The sequence below is a fragment of the Lipotes vexillifer genome, unplaced genomic scaffold (assembly GCF_000442215.2).
Source record: "Lipotes vexillifer unplaced genomic scaffold, Lipotes_vexillifer_v1.1 scaffold1816, whole genome shotgun sequence".
Lineage (NCBI taxonomy): Eukaryota > Metazoa > Chordata > Mammalia > Artiodactyla > Lipotidae > Lipotes > Lipotes vexillifer.
Genome location: NW_006781315.1, coordinates 786,475 through 809,641, shown reverse-complemented (window position 1 = coordinate 809,641; position 23,167 = coordinate 786,475). Strand labels below are relative to the sequence as shown.

At 39.7% G+C, this 23,167-nt stretch overlaps 1 protein-coding gene across 4 annotated transcripts in view; it reads left to right on the top strand.

Annotated features, from left to right (window-relative positions):
- The window catches only part of ROBO1 (roundabout guidance receptor 1), a 952,567-nt gene that overhangs the window by 548,182 nt on the left and 381,218 nt on the right, over positions 1 to 23,167 (top strand). For 2 of the 4 annotated variants that reach the window (XM_007454546.1, XM_007454545.1), the window contains exon 1: positions 5,169 to 6,203. The exons of the other annotated variants lie outside the window; for them this stretch is intronic. In XM_007454546.1, the coding sequence (XP_007454608.1) occupies positions 6,149 to 6,203 (55 nt within the window). In that variant the 5' untranslated portion in view covers positions 5,169 to 6,148. Of the gene's footprint in view, positions 1 to 5,168; positions 6,204 to 23,167 lie in introns of those variants that run through there. 4 annotated transcript variants of the gene reach the window in all.

The following is a 23,167-nucleotide window of genomic DNA, read 5'->3' as shown; positions in this document are numbered from 1 at the left end:
AAAGAGTGGGCTGTCGTCACTTTAAGTGAGATGGAAAACCACTGGAGGGTTTTGAGCAGAGGCTTATATTTGAACCCAGCTTGTTTTGAACCAAAGTGCCTGTCCTACCATGGAACTCTTTTTTTTTTTTTTCCCCATACATTTTGGTTCAAAATATGCTGGGTTCATATATACGATCCATGACTTCCAGACCTCTGAACTTTGAGTTAATGACTTACTCTCCCAACCTCATCTCTAAATTAGGGTGATAATGCCACCTCACGTGATCATGGTGAGAATTAAATCAGATAACATTTGTAAAGGGCCCCAAACATTGCCCTCGATCAATGCTACATCCCAGTGTCCTCTCCTTTTTCTTCAGAAACTTATTGTCTGTTAACATTAAAGGATTAAATCCTAGTGAGACCCATGTTGCTAACAGTTAAGGTCCTAGGTGCTACCACAAGGATTTAGCAATATAGCATCTAATTTTAGAGTATCTACAATGTCCCCAGGATGCTGAGATGCTAAAAGGCAAGCACAGTCACAGTAATTCCATAGGAACTCAAGTGTATCATAGCTTATATTTTTTAATGGGCCTTAGAGGCTGTTAGTGAGACTGGAGCACATGATTAGGTGAAGCCTAAGGAGTTCTAACCCACGTTTTCCTGTACTGAAAACATTGATAATGCCTAGTAAAGACAGATAACCCAGGAAATCTCTTCTCCCTATGGTTCCTGGTTTGGGGGCCATAATTACCCAAAGGCAGAGAAACAAACAAAAATAATGCTGTTAAAATGTGCCCTATGTACATTTGAAAGAAAGCATTCTGGTAAACTTTATTCTCTTTGATGAGGAATAAAGTTACACATATTTAAAAATTCTACCTAGCATTTCTTTTCTTTTCTTTCCTCTTTTCTCTTTTCTTTTCCTTTCCCTTTCTTTCTCTCCTTCCTTCTTTCTTTCTTTCTTTCTTCCTTCCTTCCTTGCTTCCTTCCTTGCTTCTTTCCTTTCTTTTCCTTCCTTCCTTCCTTCCTTTCTTTCCCTTTTATTATTCTAACTCTAAATTATTTCTTTTTTCTTTGAGCTCTTATTGCGTGTAAAATCTATACCCAACCATAGGTGATTTATTACATGTGACTTGTTGCTGTCATATATGGAACTTAGAATCAGTAAGTAATATTGTATTGCTCATTAAAAAAAAATAAGTTATCCTGTAGGTAACTACCATATGCTGTTTAAGGAGGAAAACTGAAGCTTTCAATTGTTAGGAGCGAGCTTTCAATTGTCAGTAGTGAGAGATATTACTACAGAAGCAGCATGGCATAGATTGAGCAATATCTACTCTAGAGACAGGGTGTTTCAAAACACAGTAGATATTCCAACAGATATGAGTTTATTCTCCCTTTATTAGGATTACTTTAGGTTACCTTCTTAAATGGGACTTCTCCTATGTATCCAAACTTAGAAAAATATTCAAATATTAAATTATTCAAATATTCAATCTAGTTCATCAATTTAGGTACCAAAAATTGCACAGATTATTCAGCAATTTTGTATAAAAATTGATAAACTATTGTAATCTGAGAGATAATACAGCCCAGCCTTTGTGTGTACTGTATGTATCATGGTGCTTCTTACCAGACCTCCTGGAATTTCAGCTTGCATCTCAGGCTTGGTCTGATTCTCGGCTTCTTGGTAGGGGCGGAAAAGAGAGAAATGTTCTGGTTTGTATTTTTCTTAAGAACTCAACTGTGTTCCTCCTGATCTGGGTAAGTGATATCTGGAATCCCTAGAGAGATCCTTGGAGTTTTGTTATTTCCTGAGTTCCTATAACTACCCCTGTGAAAGATAAAATCAAATTAGAGCTACTCAAGATATCATTACTATTCTAGAATGTTGAATGTCAAAAAAGCTCCTATTTACAGGACTACTAGAATGTCTTACTTTCAGGTTTCCTCAGAATTCTCATTTTAGGGAGCCTGAATTTCATAAGCTTCAAATGATCAAAATTCTCTAAAAGGAACTTGAGACTCTACCACTCATTCAGATCACGGTGATCAGAATAGAGTTTCTGAGTGCAAATTATGACACTTTCTCCATACCTTGATCTTTGTCTCCCACCCAATAAGTCTGGAATGAGTCAGAGTTCTATTGTATGTGTCAGAGCTGCCCGAAGACCTGACATATGTGGGCACCATGTCCATGTGTATACACACACACTTGCACACATACTCATACAGACACATTGATTATTTCATGCATTCTCCTAGTAACTTAACGTTCAGGAGTAAAAATGGAAAAGTGACAAGTTGCTATGATTCACCGACCTCCAGGAATACACTGAGCTGTCATTTAATCCCAATGAGACTGTTTTTTTTTTTTTTTTTTTTTTTAGTACGCGGGCCTCTCACTGTTGTGGCCTCTCCCGTTGCGGAGCACAGGCTCCGGACGCGCAGGCTCAGCGACCATGGCTCACGGGCCCAGCCGCTCCGCGGCATGTGGGATCTTCCCGGACCGGGTCACGAACCCGTGTCCCCTGCATCGGCAGGCGGACTCTCAACCACTGCGCCACCAGGGAAGCCCAATGACACTGCTTTTGATTCTTCTGATAGTTTCCACTCTGGAGCCTGTGTACCTCCCTATATAAGAGCTCTGAGGGCCTGAGGAATAGGTTTCTATTTGCATTTGGCCTCTATGGAGCCCTTTATTGTTTCCTGCACATAGGTGACGTTCACTGTTTGTTTGCATGAGTAAGTGAGTGAGTGAAAGGAAGAAGTTATGAAAGTTCTCAGGTACACTGAGTTTGACTTGTCACAGATGCCAAATACCTTCTGAATACAAATTTTTGTCTTCAGGTACTACCTTTACTGATATAATTGACAGAAAAGTACAGTTTGGATGAGGCAGGAGAAGAAGAAAGGATCAACATATATGAGCTGGTGATGATGACCCTCATGCTGGGGCGGCAGGGGCCGGGGAGGGGCTGCCAGAAGTTAGTTCCTGGAGGGTTCTTCCTGCCGACTCTCCTAGGTAGGATAGCCTCGAGGAGTAGGAGAGAGGAGTTGCTGGTGGGTGGGAGGATGTCGCTAACTCAAGTTGAGAAATAAAAGGATCAAAGGGAGTAATAATATGGTTTCCATTCAATGACAATGAGATGGTAAAGGAGAATTTGAGAAATCTTAGCAAATTTCTGGAGACCAGGAGACTCACTTTGGAAAAACAATACGATAGGGATTCTTACACATATTCTATTGATACTTTATATGTAAAAGCATACATCCTTTACTAAGTGGAAGTTCAAATCTTTATTTAAAATGCACTCAGATGATATGAGGATTTGAGGGATTTTTCTCCCTCTCTCTCTTTCTTTCAAGTACCATGCTTTAGGTTATTTATTTTTTATTACTAAGTAGGCTTATCTTAAAAGCACATTTTATACCAAGGGAAAAAAAAGGCATATTCTATATTTCTCACTAAATATCCTTAACAAAGACCAAATCGATGTATGTTTTTCAGCATTTAATGCACATTCTTGTTTTTTATTGCTGGAAAGGTTTTGGCTGGAGTCTTTGAATTCTTATCTCCAGCCTGTTTACTGAATTTTCAATCGGCTTTTTCAGGATTAAACTGTCTTTCACTTTCAGAGATAGGTTCTGTTAGCCAGAGTTTCTTTCTACAAAATGCTGCTCCAAGGTCACTGGTTGTACCGTCAGCATCCAAAATGAATATATTATTTGCTTCTAAAACTGTATCCTGGGCTTCCCTGGTGGCTCAGTGGTTGGGAGTCTGCCTGCCGATGCAGGGGACGCGGGTTCGTGCCCCGGTCTGGGAGGGTCCCACATGCCGCGGAGCGACTAGGCCCTTGAGCCATGGCCGCTGAGCCTGTGTGTCCGGAGCCTGTGCTCCGCAAAAAAGATAAACTGTATCCTTTGTTAGGTAATGCATGTGCTCACTTAAAAAAAAATGTACAACAGTATTTAGACAAGAGTAAATCCATTCCCACCTCTCCATCCATCATGCATTCCCCTCTCCAGAGTCAACCACTGGAAGCAGGTTCTGGTATATCTTGACCGATAACAAATAAACATTTTGAAGTTATTGTACGTAACTTGGTGCATAATAATTTGTGGAAAAGTATAATAGTCCTAAATATTAATATCTACCATTTACTGGGCACTCGCCATGTCTCAGGTGGTTTTTGTATAGTGTCTTTTTCAACAGAAAGAAAGAAAAATGAATGAGCGAATAAATGCATGAATGAATGCAAGAATGCCCATCAGATGTGCTAGGTTTGTTTTGCTTTGTGTATGATTTGTGACTATCTCAAGAGTCTCTGATTCAGAAAGGAAAACGGAGATTTGGTCTGGTAACAGAGCTAGTAACTGGTAGGTTGGGATTTCAGGGCGAGGTGTATGAGATGTTAAAGCCCACGCCTTTTGGTTTTGAAATGCTGAATGACTTCTCTTACAACCGCAAACTCCCGGGTAGCCAGGATGTTTTTTACATTCGTCCCTCTTCCTTAGTTACTTCCCCATTGTTAGCATTCTGATACTGAGAGTCAATGAAGTTGAAGGAGAGGCATTTGCTTACAAAAGAAAAAAAGTCCCCATGGCCCACTCCTGCGCCCCTCGAGTTGGGTAGCCTTTCTACGGGAGACTCAACAACTACAGTTTAAAATAAACTGATTTTCGTATTACGTATAACTACGTAATAAATTGTACGTAGTTATTTCTCTACCTCCTGTCCTGTAGGCTTGTTTGCCCACATTTGATTTTTTTTTTTGATGGGAATAGGGAAGGGTGAAGACAGAGTTATTTGAGAGTTTATTTCAACTCCTGTAAGCGGTAGGGAAGAGGTTAAGCTGGACCAGGAGGGTTTTTGAAGTCTTTGGCTGGGAGGTTCCATTTGGAGAAAGGTGCAGGGGAGCCAGGGGTGTCGAGAGAAACAAGGCAAGTTCCAATTCGCTCGGTTTTGTGATCCTGAGCAGTTTGATTCTCACCTGAGGGCGTAGTCGGGCACCCTGGCTTGTGGATGGAAATATTAACGAGCAGAACTTGCCAGACCGGCGTCTGGAGAGTGTAGAGTGAAGCGTGGAAAGGACCGCGCGGCCCCTTTAAGTATTCTCGGGCTGGGAAAGAGAGGGAGGAAACCGGGAGCCGCGGGGACTGTGGGGGAAACCCACAAGCAATCGAGCCAGAGAAGAGGCAGCGTGAGAGTAGAAACTTCAGACGCCGCTGATCCCGGCGGAGTTCGGGTGAGCCGCGGCAGCCGTCGCTCCCACCCGCAGCGGCATCCTCCTGGCCCCTCTCCGCCACCCCGGCGAGGTCGGGTGCCTCTGCAGCTACCACGAGCCAGGGCTGCGGGCAGCCACCGCCTGGAAGTTTAGGCTCCAGCGTTCCAGCCGCGGAGAGTTCGGGGTGCCTTGCGCGCACGCCCCCGTGGGCGAGGGGCCGAAGGGATGGTGAGCGCCGCGCTGGGCTGGGGGCGCCGGGAGGCTTGAGTGCGTCCGCGGAGCTGCTGCCTTCTTCAGTACCCTCCGCATCCCCCAAGTGATGGGAACAAGGGCCCGCCCAGGGAACCGCTGTCGCCGCACCGCCCCCTTGCTCGCCCCCAGCGCGCGGAGTCACCCAGGCACACCCCCGGCAGCCTGTGCCCGTCCTCCCGAGCTGCTGCCACTACCTTGGCTGCCTTTGCCGCCGGCGCGGGTGGCCGGCTGTTGACTGGGCTCGCCTATAGACGGAGAAGCACTTTTCGGCCCTCCCTAATCCGTTCTCACACGCCAACTTTGCCGCCGCCGCGCCGGCCCTCGCCGCGGGAGCACGCCGGGAGGCTCGGCAAGATTGTAGAGGCAGGAAACCGCACAACTGCTCTTCTGCTTCGGCTCTTTGTTGTTCGCTTTGGATGGTCCTTGGAAGTGGCCAAGCCTCCTCGGAAACCCTGGCGCCAAAGAAGGCAAACCTTGGAATTCTTAGTCTGCAGAGGGCTCAGAGATATTGACAAGCGTCCGGAGAGGTGGACAAGTAATTGCCCTGAAAACTCCTGGCGGATTGACCCACGTTGCTTATATTAAGCCTTTGTGTGTAGTGTGTGGCTTCATAAATTTGGAGACCCCATTTCTACTCTCTCCTCTTGGCATGAGACTGTATGCAGGACCCACCCGAGGACAATGATCGCGGAGCCTGCTCACTTTTACCTCTTTGGATTAATATGTCTCTGTTCAGGTAACCCCGCGTCTTCTTCCTTCACCCTCCATTCCCCTTGCACGCCCCCTCCCCACTTTTCAAAATCAACCCCGAACTGCATTTTGGCGACCTCTCCCTTCTAAGGCCGGAGGGGCCCGACCCCTGGCAAGAGTTTTAGACGAAAAGGTTCTTAGTTCCTACTTTGTGTTGTCCCCTTTCCCTCATCTCCCAAGACCTTCCAAGCCTCTTCGCAGACCTAGGCCTTTTGCCAAGTTCGAGGCACGCCCAGATCATTCTGGGCAAACGCACGTCGGAGCGCAAGGGTGGGAGAGTCAGCGGTTGGCGGTGAGCTTGGGCCATGAGGATGAGCCAAAGTGAGTTTCAGCCCTCGGCTGCTTCCCGCGGGAAGGGAGATGTGCGCCCGGGGAGCTGGAGCCCAGAAACCCGCCAGGATTCCTGAACCTGGTCCTCCAATTCGCCCCTCCTCTTTCGAGCAAAGGGGTTATTAATAGTTGTTTTATATAACCAAGGTCTGTAATTAAATTCAATTCTGAAGAAACTTCAGGAAATAACTCCTTCTTACCGTAGGATATAAAGTATCCCCTCTGCCTGGGTGAGTTTAGAAGGAAAACAAGAGGTTGCAAGTATCTGAAAGGGAACACTTAGTTGCCTGGGAGTTTTCATTGGCAAGGGAAAACAGAAGGCTGAATTTAGGATTTTGGGGATTCATTAAATAGTACCAAAACTCTTGCACATGAGCTGTTGGAAGGATACTGCAGTGGGATACGTCTGACCTAAGAGTGTACACTGCATCTACACTTCCAAATAGTTTTCTTACCCTCCCGAAGAAACTTTTACTATGAGGGAACAGAGCCACGGCTCAACTTTTTTTCTTTCTTTCCTTTTGGTAGATTCTGGTTTCAATCAAGGATCCGATTTCAGGCCTTAACACACACACACACACACACACACGCGCGCGCGCACACACACACACACACACACACACACACACACACACACACTGTACCTCAGGGAATTTTTTATAGTCCTGTGCTGGGCTTCAAGTTGCATCAGAGCCTGTACGTTAGAGTCACTCAATTTCCATGATTATGAAACAGTTTTGAAAGGTTGGTTTGAGCTTTTTGTGGTCCACGGCTATGATTAATATTTTGACCAAGGATTTTACTTAAGGAAATATGTAAAAGAAAAACACATCAGCTAAATGATGGCAAATAAATCCCTAAAATAATCCCTAAAATATGCTTTCTGACTAAAAGGAACCTTTGCAACGGAACTACATGAGAAATTTATTAAATTGTTATTCCTTTGAAGAAAACAGAAAACTGAAGTTTTCATTCCTGTCACAGTGGAAGGATGACTAGATTAAACAGACTCTTTGGGGCCGGCCACCTCTTCTTTCTTCCAGCTTCCCCTCTCTCATGTAGTTTTTTTCTTAGTTTGCATATCTGAGGGATTGAATGGTTTCCCACCCCCATACCAGCCAAGGATGCAAATCAGAAACATTCAGATCTGATCTCTCTATTTGTCTCTCTTCGCCAAGTCTCCCCCTAGTTTAATTTACAGCTTCAGATACCTTTGAGATTTTTGTTGATTCACCTTCTCGGTTAAAGTTTATTCACGTGTGTAAAGTGAAGTGTCAGTGTGATAAATGACTGGGGGAGTAGATTACTGAAGATAGGGGGATTAATGGTCATTAGTCACCGTTTGAGCTGAGTTTGTATATGTTGGGACATTTTATCATGGCACTAGATTAAAGATAGGGTCACACTAATAGGATGTCACTGAAAGCTCGTAGTGTCAGCATGCAAATTCTGTCTTCACTTGGAGAAGTATGTTGGAGTGTGTACTGCCCTTTAGATTTAATAATTTGATTAGTACTTAGTATCTGAGGTTTGTAATTTAAATAGATAGAAGGCATTTATAACCTTAGAGCTGAAATGATTTCTGGCTTTGTTTTTCTAATTTAATTTTCCACCTAAGCTACTGGTGATTTTAATAAACCTAAGTTTTTCCGATAGGTGTGGTTGTCCACTTTGTTGGTGGGGTCAGAGTTGTCCTTGTGAGATGCTCTCTCATATTTAACCTGAAGCCGTTTATCAGTCTCCTGCTGACTTTCACTCCAGCTGTGAATCTGAACTTGGGGAGAGGCCAGATTACTGGGCTGCTGGGAAGGGTTCACGACCGTGTGCTATTCTAAAGCCACACTATTGACTTGAATAAAACTTCACAAAACTCAGATAAGTAAGTAGAGTTGGGTGTGCTCAAGACACCTGGGCAGGGAATGAATGAAGTTCTTGAAAGATTGTGTTTCATATCTTGCCTCAAGCCTAAGATCACAGTCTATCACTTGTTAATGGAGTATATTTAAGAGAAATGTGGTGAGTTTAAATAAATCAAAGTGTACTGAGGGGGGTAAGGTACCTTCAACAAGATTTAACCTGTAAAAACATCTATTGGTTGTCAGTTCTTTTTTCTTTTCTTTTCTTTTTTTTTTTTTTTAAAACCTGGCTGCCAACTTAACAAAGTCCTATAGTTTTCTTCAAACAGATTATAAACTTGACGTTGATGTGTTGATGTCATACTTAACATCAAAATATTATGTGTTTGTAGTCTTTCATTTATTAGCCTAATGCTACAATATGTAACTTTTTGTTCTAGGAAACTAAGATTTTGGAAAAAAGAGGTATTTCTTTAGAAATTCTTTTTCATGGTAAATTTCTTTAGTGTTTGTATACCTGAGTTCTTTTCTGTGGAGAGCTAGACTTTTGGTGAGGGGCGCAGATGGGATAGTCCTGGAAAAAAAAATCGGTGTGATCTCTCAGGAACTGATTCTAAACATTCTTTCTTTATGGACTTCCTCTCCTCAACTCCATTTGATCAAACCTGCTTTTAAGTGAAAAAGTGATTGAATTTCAGTTCAGACTTAGGATGAGATCTGAACTTCAAATGAAGTAGAAATTCACTAGTGCTGTCTTTCTTTCCTCCTTTTTTTTGGGAGGGAGGGGTCTTTTTCTCTTGGGGGAGGGACATTTTTTAGATAAGTTTCACTATGTGAAACTAGCCACTTATCTGGCTCTGTGGTCTCTCTAACTGGAAAGATTCTTTGGTAATTCCAATAATTTCTTTATAAACGTATTGGCTTTTAAATACACTTATCTGAATACTGTGACATCTTTTAAAGCATCCTATTTCTTGATAATGGGCCCTCTAATACATAAGATATTTACAGTTAAAATGTCTCAGAACAATAAGTTTACCTGAAATTTTCCCTTAGTCTTCCCTATGACAAATGAAATACTCTTGTGTGAATAAAGTGATACAAAATGCTAAATTTCAAACCTATAATCACAGTTGTTTGTTTATTTATTTATTTTACGTTGAGTAGGTATCTGTTATTTAAAATACTGGGCAAGAGGAATAAGATTGGGAGGAAACTTAGAATAACAGCTTGCCAATGAAGATCATAAATAGTTGAGTATGTATCATCTTCTGTGTTAATAAGAGATGTTAAGGTAATGCTCATTTTAAGTTCTGGCCTTTAGAAAAATGTTTAATTCTAAAAACAAAAGTATAACTGCCTTGCATGCTTGATTTCTTATAGAAAAATATAAGGAAATCAAAATTGTTACTCAATTAAAAATTAGGCCTAAGGTAATCTGTAGAATAAATTAAGAAATTCGGTAATAAGAAAGGAAAAAAAAAAAAAAAAGTGGAACCAGAAGCAGAAGGCTAGAGAAGTACAGTAGCAGAAACAGATCCATAATTAAGCTGGTTTTAAACTATAGGAGGAGAGAGAGTGGCAGTAGACAGAGCCAATCTTAGTGCACCCTCTGACCACACATATAGCACAAAGAGCAAATCTGAAAAGTGGGCTCTTGAAAAATTGATGTCAGTGTGTATGCTCTATGTTTAACAACTATACAAAGAACTAGACATTTTTTAAAGCAAAGGAGTAGTTTGAAACATGGAGTAGTTTGAAAACAAAGGAGTAGTTTGAATCTTTAATGAATTCATAAAATAGGTTTTTTTAAAGCTATATTTAAGAAGACTTTAGAATGTTGACTTCCTCAGTTTATACAGAGGAGTGGAAAGCTAAGTAGTTACCTTCTGTATCATAATGTTTTTGCTTAGAGGAGACCAGCAAGTGAGAGAAGGAAATAATAAAAAAAAAAAATGAGATCAAGTTCAAATTCTGGGGCACCGTAAGAAACTTTATGATGATGACTACTGCTAGTGCTATGAAGATATGACTGTCATTTGTGGAACGTTCACCATTATCTTATTTAATGCTTATAAGAGCCCTATGACATAGGTGCTATTGTTACGAAAATTTTACTTTATCTGTATTTTATCGCTGTGGAAACTACATCATAGAGAGGTTAGGAGATGTGGATGAGCAGGGATTTGAACCATGCTGATTCCAAAACCCTTAACCACTGTGCACTTTCCTAGTTGAAAGAGAGAAATGAAGGATTTAAAATAAGAAAGATTATGGTTCAATCATTTTTCATTTTTTATTTTAAAACATGTCCCCCAAATTCACCCACACAAGACTGTGGTTTGAACTCTTGAGAATTTGGAAGGGAGGCATTTTTTATCCTGCCATTAAGTAAATGATCTTTAAATTTTTAGATCACCAAGCAAGATGATTGGTTCTTTACATTCAACCAACTCACATCCAGCCTTTATCATGTCTGTATTTCCTGGCATGCTTAAAAAAAGACAGGGAACGGAAGTCAAAACAAGGACTGCTGGTGATGTAGAAATACACGGATTCCAAGTTGTATTTTGAAAAATGAATGCCGTCCTCATTCATGCACACTTGAGGAAAGATTCTGCTCTGAGTTCCAAGGCAAATAATTGGTGCTTATCAGGGAAGAGCCTGTGGAGAAACAATCATTTCCCCTGGGGTTGCACCTTCCCCTCTGGGTTGGGCTTGGGCTGGTGGTCGTTTAGTAGTAGATGTGGCTTCTGCTTGACTGCTATCCACAGATGACTCACTTCATGGTTACTGATCATGGAAGGGTGTTGAGTGTTAATACCTGGTTGATCAGCTGGTTGGAAACTGCTTATGCATAGCCAATAAAGTTGCCATCCCGTGGAGATCAAAGGCCACCTCCTTTCCCTGCAATTCTGCGTTAGCATGGTTTCCTTTTCCCCTTGTCCCTCTACCTTCAGCCCTTTCCTTCAATCTTGCCGTTGAGGAAGAGGAAGAAAAAAGATTATTTGTAGTGTACAGGGAGATAGCTTTGATCTCCACTTCATTGCTTCCCTCTCTTTTGCTCTTTAGCCAACCAAAAGGCTATTTCTAATGCTGGAAGGTGTCATGTTGCTTGCTTCATGGGAGAGCTCAGTCTCATCTCCTGTAAGCCAAAACAGACTGCTACAAATTCCCTTACTTCTGTGATTTTACTTGGCTTCCAAATGTCTTATGACAATGTTGTTCCACACATAAAACAATATTTTGAACAGCATGAGTGTGCATATCTTTCTGACTTCGTTCAATGAGAGAAGTGCCTCTGCAGTGTTCAGAGCTGTCCGTGGCTTACAGCCAGAAAAGAATATCTGTTTATTTTATTTAATTAATTTATTTTCTGATTGGGAGGAGAGTGTATAGAAGGTAAACGATGGTAGAGAAGGTTCTTGGATCGTGAGTTTGATGCTGAATAGTCTACAGGCTTAATGCCTGTCACCTAGTTTGACACTTAAATGAAGCATTGAAAGCACCACCAGTGGATACAAGCAAATGCATACAGAGCAGTGTGGTTCTGCCTTAAGTGGGAATATATTCTTTTTGTGTCAAGTGAGTGATTTATATGTAGCGTATAGGAAGTAGTAGGCTTCAGTTCCTAATAAACAGTGTATCTCAGGCATCTGTTTTTTCGATCATGTTAGTTTTCCTTACTAGAAAATACATTTTTAAAGCACTTCTGGCAAGTAGTAGCTCATGGTCACACTTTCTCAAAATGCTCTTGATTGGATTTCAGAAAGTATCAAGTTCAAAGTATGGGTCATCTATGCGTATGTTCAGCATATGTGTACATGCCCCGAGAACCACGGACAGCTTATCCACAGTCAGCCGTGGAAGGAGCATGGAGCCTTTGGAACTTTCTCCCAAAGTTTTTTGCAAGAGGTTCTGCTTGACAATGTCAGAGACCGAATCTGTATCCCTGACACTCTGTAGGTTCTTCTTTTTTTAAAATTTATTATTTTTGGCTGCGCTGAGTCTTCGTTGCTGCACGCGGGCTTTCTCTAGTTGCGGCGAGCAGGGTCTACTCTTCGTTGCGGTGCGCGGGCTTCTCATTGCGGTGGCTTCTCTTGTTGCGGAGCGCCGGCTCTAGGTGCGCGGGCTTCAGTAGTTGCAGCATGTGGGCTCAGTAGTTGTGGCTCGCAGGCTCTAGAGCGCAGGCTGAGTAGTTGTGGCTCATGGGCTTAGTTGCTCTGCAGCATGTGGACCAGTGCTTGAATCCGTGTCCCATGCTTGGCAGGCAGATTCTTAACCACTGCGCCACCAGGAAAGCCCTGTAGATTCTTCTTTTAATGTGAGGAAAGTTATCTTAGGAGTAATAAAACCGTTACATGTGACCATTTAGTACTTTAAAAATCATTTCAGGTATATGTTATTTCTTGATATAACTTAAAATTTCAATGAACATAACAAGAGTTGTGCTTATATGACAGTCAAGTTCCTTGTAGCATGTGATGTATGGTCATAATTTATGCACCATCGTGGAAAAAAATATCAACTCGGTAAACTCATTCATGGATGTTAGCAGAAGAGGAAACAGAGGCCAGATTTTAGTTTCTCTCCACTCATGTGACGGAGGCCCTTTTATGTCATTAGCAATCCCAGGTAGAGTTTGAAAGGAAAATGGGGTGAAAGAATAAGTGAATCAGGCTACATTTGTGTGTTCCAAGATCATTTGGCATCAGATGGTGCTAATGAGGTACCATCTCAAAATTTAATCTCCAAACTTCAATAACATGCATACTCTGTTATATTTTCTGTTTTAGCATGTGGTTGTTTTCTTCCACTAATAATGTACTAACTTTTAGTTTGGCTAAAAGTATCTGCCTGCAATTCCTTTCCTATGTAAAGGAAATATAAAATGTATACTTTGCAGTTTCACTGATCTAAAGCTGATTTTGTTTACTCAGGCTTGATTTAAAAGGCAGTCTTTTATTACTTGGAAACTTCACTAATGGTGCTTGTTCATATATCAAAGTGAGTTAAAACACATTTGTAAGTGTTAACTACACACCTCTGGGTAACTTTAAACTACTTTAGTTGCCTGGTTTGGGAAGTAATTTCAGTGTCTCCAGACCATTCAATTAGCAAGCTGTCTGAATAAAGTAAACTGGCTTGTGCAGGCCGTGGGAGATAGACTCATCTGTTTTTCTCCCTTATATTTGAAGAGAAGTGAAAAATTTCCTTACCAATCTGGTATTACGTTTGGAACTGGAATTTGCTTCAATTAATGAACTTAGTAGTTCATTAATTGCCAAAACCTAAACACGTAGAAGGAAAAGAGGAGATGGGCAGAAGCTTTACTTGGATACTGCATGGAGATGAGGGAGCATTTAACTGACAAGATTGTTGCTATTCATCAGTTAATAATTAGGATTTGGTAGACGCATCATAAGGGCAGCTTTTATTTAGATTCAGTATCGTCAGAGAGGAAACAAAATTCATTGCATTATTTGGTCTTTTCTCCTGTTAAGGGTCATTCCAATCCAGGAGCTCGTCCTTTCCTAGGACCCCATATTCAAAAGTACCCTTTCACCATTTTGCATTTGACACATTGAACATAATGCTTTAATAACCACACGTGATTATTAAATATATTGTAAGATATATATGTGTATATATGTATATATATAGCCTGATGATGAAAAAAACAATTAATTAAATGATGACTTATGGATCCAGTTATGTGCATTGAACCTAAAGGACTAGGAATCAATAATATAATATCTCTAATAATAATTGTAATAAAGTCTAAAATGTATAAAGTCATGGGCTGGCACAGTGCTCACACACCTTATCTTATTTAATACCACATTAAGAATGAATGCATTGCTGTTATCCCTGTTTATCAATATGGAAAATGAGGCTCAGAAAATTTACGTTCCTTGACTGTGGTCAGTCAGCTAGTGTGGTAGAATCAGGATTTGAAACCAGCCTGTCTGATTGCAGAATTTGGCTCGTCACCATTATACCCACTGCACTGTTTTCTTATAGGAAAATCATTGTAGATGAAACAGTGTAAAATGTGTAGATAACAAGGCTAAGATGCTTCTTTGTGAGGGAACTAACTTGTGCTGCCCAGCTGTTTTGTTGCCTTTTAGATGATAGATTTTTCTGGTATATCTGATTGTCTGTTCCCCTCTTTTGCTTGATAACCCGCAAAAAAAAAAAGAGTGCACCCTGATATTATACACTATAGAACACAGAAATCTCAATTCAGCCCGTAATATGATCTAGTGGAATTCAGTGCTGTTCAGTTTGTGGAGTAAATCTGACATAGTAAGAACGAAGTAAGTTTTATGAGAGCTCATTTGGGTAAGTGAATAGAAATGTCTTCATAGAGAAAATACTATTGCTGGCATCTAATTTCTCTAAGAAACTGGTGCTGAATTTTTGTTTTTTTTGAGTTTGAAATAGACAGTGAACTTAGTGATACGATGTTATGGATAATAAAAGTATATTAGGCAACAGCTTGGTTAGAATCTGTTACTACTATTCCTTTAAAGGTGTATCCTTCTCAGATGGCAAGTTTTCTAGAAAACAAAGAATGTAGCATTGGTGAACATGATCCGTGAAAACTGCCAGAGTCTGTAGTAACTATTAAAAACATTACTGTAATCAACCCTCTCTCAGAAATAATATAGTTGGTTTTTAAAATGTTACTCTTTTGTTCTTCTTACTCTTTTTATTATTTATTTATTTATTTATTTATTTATTTAAGGCTGCGTTGGGTCTTCGTTGCTGTGCGCAGCCTTTCTCTAGTTGCAGTGAGTGGGGGCTACTCTTCGTTGTGGTGCACAGGCTTCTCACTGCGGTGGCTTCTCTTGTTGTGGAGCACGGGCTCTAGGCGCACGGGCTTCAGTAGTTGTGGCACGCGGGCTCAGTAGTTGTGGCTCACGGACTTAGTTGCTCCATGGCATGTGGGATCTTCCCGGACCAGGGCTCGAACCTGTGTCCCCTGCATTGGCAGGCGGATTCTTAACCACTGCGCCACCAGGGAAGTCCCATTCTTTTAAATAGATATGTCTGGCTAAAGATTGTTCTGTAATTTCTTAGGGGTGGTTTTCTCAGTTGAACTCAATAGTCTTCCAAAGTTATTTCCAAATGTGTAGATGGGACGGTACGTTTCTCTTCTCTCTGTCCATAGGTTTATGACTTTATATAGGCTTAAATGAAAATTGAAAACTTTCCCGGTTCCTTACTCTTTACCAATAATCGAAACTAGGTATCATATCTAAAACCCTCCCTCATATGAGACCTGGTCATAGCCTTAAGGTTTTTACTCTGTCTTAAAATAACTTCATAATAAATGTGTTTCTGTGCATTTATTGCTTTGCAGCCTGCCATTCATTTGTATTCGATAATGCTACATGGTTTTTATTATGAATGGAGCTTAATAACATTCTTTATTCCTCAGTAAATGACTGTCAATCTTGATTATCTTGATTAGATAAATCAAGATTATCAATCTTGATAATAATGAAAAATTATTGTTAACCAACTGTCTACTTTTGTTGCTGTTAGACACTTTAAAGAATGTTTTAGACATACTGATAATGTGTAGGAGCTTTTAATACAACATCCAGGTTGTGTACTTGTAGACAGGAAAATGTATGTTGAAGCACATGAGTGAATTGTTAGCACTCTGTGAATGAAAGATGTTTTGATATGATGGTGGAAGTGAGAATTGCATTTGAGAACTGATAGATTAAGGGGATTTACTTAGTCAGCAAACTCTCCCTAGAATAAGTAGGTTGCCAAAGAGTGTTGAAAGAAAGAATAGAATATCTTGTTGAGCAAGGTGAAGTGTTAGAAAGGTGCATCCAGGAGTGGTGATCTGAAAAAAAGATATAATCTGTTTGAAGAGGTAGATTTTACAATAGCTAGTTGTTATAGAATTTCACTTATGACACTTATATTTTAGAGGACATTATTTAATAATAACATTCATTCATCCATTTGATCAATCTTACCAGGCACAGAGTATTAAAAAAAAAAAAAAAGGTCATTTCTTGCACTTAAGGAATTTATGCTAAATGGTTGATTGCCCAATAGGTAATTTAACAGAGGTATGTGTGACTACCCTGTGAGCCTATGTTTAGATCATAAAAAGCTTCCACCAAATGGAGAAGAGGTGATAAAAAATAAATATAAATTTGATATCATAATTCTTAGAAATTAAGACATTTACTTTTTGGCATATTCTCTGAGGGTATGGATAGCAGTGTATAGACAAATAAACTTAGATATAATGTTATATATTTTATTGTTCTTAACCTATCAGAGAATCATTTGGACATTATCTTAGAACAACTTTATTTCTGTGCCTCTACCCTCTCTGCAGTAACCTGAACACCTATTCTTTATTCTTCCCTCATTACTTTCTGTGTGACAGGAATTATCTCTTCATAGCATAGAAGATTCCATTTATAAGTTTTGTATAAATTTTCCTCATTAATTAACCTAAAACTCAACTCTATTTCCTGTCCTACTGGACTCTGTTTTACCCTCTGAACTACCCATGGTAAATTCAGTTTAGTTTCTACATGAAACTGTTTCAATATTTGAAGACAGCTATGCTCTTTTAAAATTTTCTGTTCTCTGCACACAAGATCTCTGTTTTCTTCCAATTTTCCTTATTTGATAAAGAGTCATTTCACTTGGTTATGTTCTTTTGTTGCTATTGTTTTTAATATATATTTTGTCAGTGTCCTAAAGTGTAACATGGATTTTGAGGATCCTGTTTTCTTTTTAGTAAAAATTTAGATAACTTTTAACTTTTTCCTAGTGTTCAAATAAATATCTCATTTCATCTAAAAGTTCTGTCAGCATCCTGGGATGTAATGCTTTTCTGGATCAGGAGATTTAAAATATATTAATAAGCTAGATACTTATCTTCCCACCTTCATTTACCACTGAACCATCTTCGAACTGCCCTTCCTGTTCTAAAGTCACGATTCTTGGCAGGGAAGATAAACAAAATGAAATTTGTAAGATTCTGTTTTTCTTCTCTGATAATATTTTATAACGGTTGAAAACTGAAATGCCAATACAGGGCCTGTGTAAGGAAGGCCCTGTATCAGGTCTAAGGGATGGTTGGCTGGATGTTGCCATGGGGATGTGTGGACTTAAATGTAGACAGACTTTCACAGTTTTCAAGAAAAGGCATAAATCTGTATTTTAAAGTAAAATCTCCCAACCTATAATGGGAACAATTAGGTCTAAGTTAATAATAAAAGTAACAACAACAGTAGCAAGTCTTCACACCAAATGTGGCCCACAGATCATCATTTTGTAGCTGCAATATTACATTATCCGTCCCATATAGAACCGACCTATCTGTGGCTGTTTATTCCTACTCTAAATACATTGATATCCCCTCACTCTGTTATCTTCAGCGTTTTCGAAGCTTTTCCTTTTCTGGTGTTTGGCCATCCTTACTGTATTGTTACTAGCTAAATGGTTACATAATGGCTTATTTATTTAACCCAAAGCGTCTGCCTTTATTAGGAGTTATTTACATTTTACAAATTGTTAAGCCAGGCAAAGTGATCGGTTTGACTGTTTATGTTTATTCTCTGTCCTAAAGCTAACAAACACAGAAAACAAAACCATAAGCCCTTTGATGAGCAGAGTTCCTGATGAACTGAATAAATAAATATATTCTTGAATAAGAAGAGAAATTATCAACAGAGACAGTCTAAAGTTTTACTGATTGCTATTAAGAGACACGCCACCGTGCTGCATATGAATTACAGGTTGAGAAAGTACATTAAGGACATCTGAAGAAATAAGAATAAAATTGGGGCTCTGGCTGAATTGCAAAGAAGCTTTTACCTTCTGCAAGTATTGCAGGATCATTTCTAAAACCTAGTTTCCCATATTTGTTTTATTATTTGTTTTATAGATCATTAGCTGTTTGACAGAAATATTATCAGGAGAGAAGCTTAATCTAAAGGATTAGTAATCATTGCCAATTGAATATTAACGAGAAATGAAAATAAAGCATCTCTGAAATAATTTGTTGGTGAAAAATGTTATTTAATTTACAAAATATTGATTTATGCACAATTTTCAAGAGCATATCTAGCGTTTCTGTGAAGAAACCTTGTGTATAATTCATAAATGTTTCTAAAACAAATTTGGAGGATTTCTTTAGGCAATGTAGAAATGGGATAATTTGCTCAGGTGTTCAAGATATACTGCAAAGCTAAATATATATGAAGACACTTTTGTTAACTCTTTAAAAAAAACCCAAACTGGTCATTTCTTACTAAATCTAAGTAAAATATTCCTATATGTAAAAATTTCTTGTCTTCATTATGTTTCACTGTAAAGTGCATAGAATTTCTTTTTGTCTTCCAACGACTCATCCTGCTGGAAGAATATGGCAGAGTCCCATTGGGGATCATTAAGAGCATTACTCATGTTAGACATCTATCAGGGGCAGCCCTCCTCATGCTAAATTCTGGAGCCACAGCTCACGAATGATATGAGATGCTCACAGCACAAGGCAGGGAATAACGTTGGAGTGGGAGAAGGTCAAGGCACGGGCAGGGGAAGAGGTCAGAAGCAGTATTGTGCCCTGAGCAGTGAGCACTGATTCATTTGAAGCTGGAAACCATCACCAGCATTTCACTGTCCACAGGAGGCATGTTTAAAGATGAGCATTATTTGATGCTCTGACAAAATAGCTTGCTAATAATAATGTATTCTTCATCACTTAAAAGGGCAGCCATGACTTTCACGTTTATTTGGAAATTATTTCTGTAGTTGAGAACTGAAGCTTTTAAAGGAATGTAATGAAAACCTATCAGCTAATTTGCCTAAGTCTTTTTGATTTTGTCTATTTCTTCTTCCTATTTCTTTGCATATAAAGACTATTCCGTTTTTTGTGAACCACAGAAACGTTATGTTTGGTTTATTTTCTTAAGAGAAAAAGTACCCTGTCTTTGGAGGTATTTTTTTTTAATTTGTTTATTTAATTAATTAAATTTATTTTTGGCTGCATTGGTCTGTATTGCTGCATGGGGGCTTTCTCTAGTTGTGGCAAGTGAGGGCTACTCTTCGTTAAGCTGCAAGGGCTTCTCATTGCGGTGGCTTCTCTTGTTGCAGAGCACGGGCTCTAGGCACGCGGGTTCAGTAGTTGTGGTTAGCGTGCTCTAGAGCACAGGCTCAGTAGTTGTGGTGCACGGGCTTAGTTGTTCCGCGGCATGTGGGATCTTCCCGGACCAGGGCTCGAACCAGTGTCCCCTGCATTGGCGGGTGGCTTCTTAACCACTTCCCTACACATGAACCAGCTTCAGCCTCTTATCCCTCAGGCTTTTCTAATGCTGTTCCTCTATCTGGGACTGCTCTGTCTAGACCCATTCCATTCTCTCCGTTTTCCTTCCCTTTTCCCCACCCTAACTGCTGTTTGGCCTAATGAATAAATTCAGGTGTCTCCTCCTCCAAAAACCCTTAGATGCCCCTTCCACCCACCCAGTGTAGATTTGATGTACTTCTTATGTGTTTCCATAGCACCCTCTACAAAACTGTGACCTTGCCCATGATCATTCTTTATTACATTTACTTATCCAGGTCTCCTTTCAAACTATGAGGGTCTATATCTACTTAACTATTACAACGAACACATTCAGTGAATTAATAAGTGATTCAGTACATGAATTTCTTTGCTTTGACAGGAGTTATAAAAGGAATTAATAATCCCTCTGATCCTTGGGTAAGTTTTCATTCTTTTAGAAACAGAGATGTGAGTAATCAGAAAGAAGAAAAACCAGAGTTGCCAAATTTGTAAGTAATTTATAAATGGGAGCTCTCAAGAGTTTGTATTTACCAGATTCTACAAAATGCATTGGCTAGGATTTTGAATATCTACCTTTGCTTGGAGTTTCTAGGTTTTGCTATGATTTTTCTATGGACTAACTGTAGTATAGTGAGGGAAAAACACGACTTGGATTCAGACTTGGTTCTTTCTGGGTTTGAATCTGCCACTAGGTAGCTTTTCACCATGCCATGAGTTAGTTTCTTCACCTGTAAAATGCAGGAATCGAAACAGTGACATTAAGGCCACTTTCAGAATTTAAATTCTGTAGTTTTTAACCTAGGAGCAATACAGGGAGCTGGATTATTTATCCCTGAGTTTTTCCTAATCAGTGTGTCTTTCAGTAGAGTGTAGTGATTGTAAGGGAATGGGCTTCAGAGTTAAAATACAATGGTTTGAAATGTGGCTTCACTGCACACCAGCCATGTCACCTTAATAGCTTATCTCACTTTTCTGTTTCCTTACCAGTAAAATGGAAATAATGGGGTTGCTGTGAAGGTTAAATAAGTTAATATACATAAAGTGTTTAAAACAGTGTTTGACATGTTCTAATGTCTATTTAAGTGTGAATTGTGTTGTTTTCATTATTGCTTTGTTGATTGGTCATCTTTATCACGATTTTTTTCCTTAAAGAAACTAGTTCATAATAGTTGCTTTGTATAGACCCTGACTTACAAACCCTAAACATAAAAAGTATCCCTACAGAGATATCACTCCAAACCTTAAGACCTCTCCCCAGAGATTTAAAGACAATGACAACAAACAAACAAAGCAGAAGAAGGGTGAATGTTGTTAAGAGAAAATTCAGGGTTAATTTGACAGGTTGGAGACAGATTTCTGGGCAGATTGCCATGCCAATGTGATAACCATTTCTATCCGAATAAAGCAAAATATATTATTGTTTGTGCTGTACGAAAATGCCAACAATTAGAGGCTATATCAAGTTGCTTCCCCCTTCCAAATTAAAAAAATAATGTTACTGCCTCTAAGAGGATTAAGAGATTTGCAATTTACTGTGAATTATTTTCATCAGATTAAAGGTCCTCTTTTACTTGGAGTTCAGCTATTTAGCACTTGGGGAATGGAAGTTTTCCTTTGGAGTGTGGGATGGTGACAGATAACTGGGAAGTGTCAGGGATGGAGAAGGGTGAGGCTACTTTGGCTCCTGAGTAATACGGGGGACCAAACTGGGAGAGTGAAATTGGAAGTTGGGGGCGGGGGTGGGATGGGGGCTGGGTAGGGGAGTACCAGTAACAAACCTCACATGTTAAAAATGTTCTTTGAATCCAGCTCCCTTCTTTACTACTTAAGTCCTTCCTTCAAGAAACAAAAAGCAAATCAGACTGCTTCCATGTCCTGGCTATTGTAAATAGAGCTGCAGTGACCATTGTGGTACACGACTCTTTGAATTAGGGTTTTCTCAGGGTATATGCCCAGTAGTGGGATTCCTGGGTCGTATGGTACTTCTATTTTTAGTGTTTTTTGTTGTTGTTGTTAGATATGGTTGTGTTGGCTTTTATTTATTTATTGGAGTATAATTGCTTTACAATGGTGTGTTAGTTTCTGCTTTATAACAAAGTGAATCAGTTATACATATACATATGTTCCCATATCTCTTCCCTCTTGTGTCTCCCTTCCTCCCACCCTCCCTATCCCACCCCTCCAGGTGGTCACAAAGCACCGAGGTGATCTCCCTGTGTTATGTGGCTGCTTCCCACTAGCTATCTACCTTACGTTCGGTAGTGTATGTACGTCCATGCCTCTCTCTCGCTTTGTCACAGCTTACCCTTCCCCCTACCCATATCCTCAAGTCCATTCTCTAGTAGGTCTGTGTCTTTATTCCTGTCTTACCACTAGGTTCTTCATGACATTGTTCTTTTCTTAAATTCCATATATATGTGTTAGCATATGGTATTTGTCTTTCTTTCTGACTTACTTCACTCTGTATGACAGACTCTAGGTCTATCCACCTCATTACAAAAAGCTCAATTTCGTTTCTTTTTATGGCTGAGTAATATTCCATTGTATATATGTGCCACATCTTCTTTATCCATTCATCTGATGATGGACACTTAGGTTGTTTCCAATCTCCAGGCTATTGTACATAGAGCTGCAGTGAACATTTTGGTACATGACTCTTTTTGAATTATGGTTTTCTCAGGGTATATGCCCAGTAGTGGGATTGCTGGGTCATATGGTAGTTCTATTTGTAGTTTTTTAAGGAACCTCCATACTGTTCTCCACAGTGGCTGTACCAATTCACATTCCCACCAGCAGTGCAAGAGTGTTCCCTTTTCTCCACACCCTCTCCAGCATTTATTGTTTCTAGATTTTTTGATGATGGCCATTCTGACTGGTGTGAGATGATATCTCATTGTAGTTTTGATTTGCATTTCTCTAATGATTAATGATGTTGAGCATTCTTTCATGTGTTTGTTGGCAGTCTGTATATCTTCTTTGGAGAAATGTCTATTTAGGTCTTCTGCCCATTTTTGGATTGGGTTGTTTATTTTTTTGTTATTGAGCTGCATGAGCTGCCTGTAAATTTTAGAGATTAATCCTTTGTCAGTTGATTCATTTGCAAATATTTTCTCCCATTCTGAGGGCTGTCTTTTGGTCTTGTTTATGGTTTCCTTTGCTGTGCAAAAGCTTTGAAGTTTCATTAGGTCCCATTTGTTTATTTTTGTTTTTATCTCCATTACTCTAGGAGATGGGTCAAGAAGGATCTTGCTGTGATTTATGTCATAGAGTGTTCTGCCTATGTTTTCCTCTAAGAGTTTGATAGTTTCTGGCCTTACATTTAGGTCTTTAATCCATTTTGAGCTTATTTTTGTGTATGGTGTTAGGGAGTGATCTAATCTCATACTTTTACATGTACCTGTCCAGTTTTCCCAGCACCACTTATTGAAG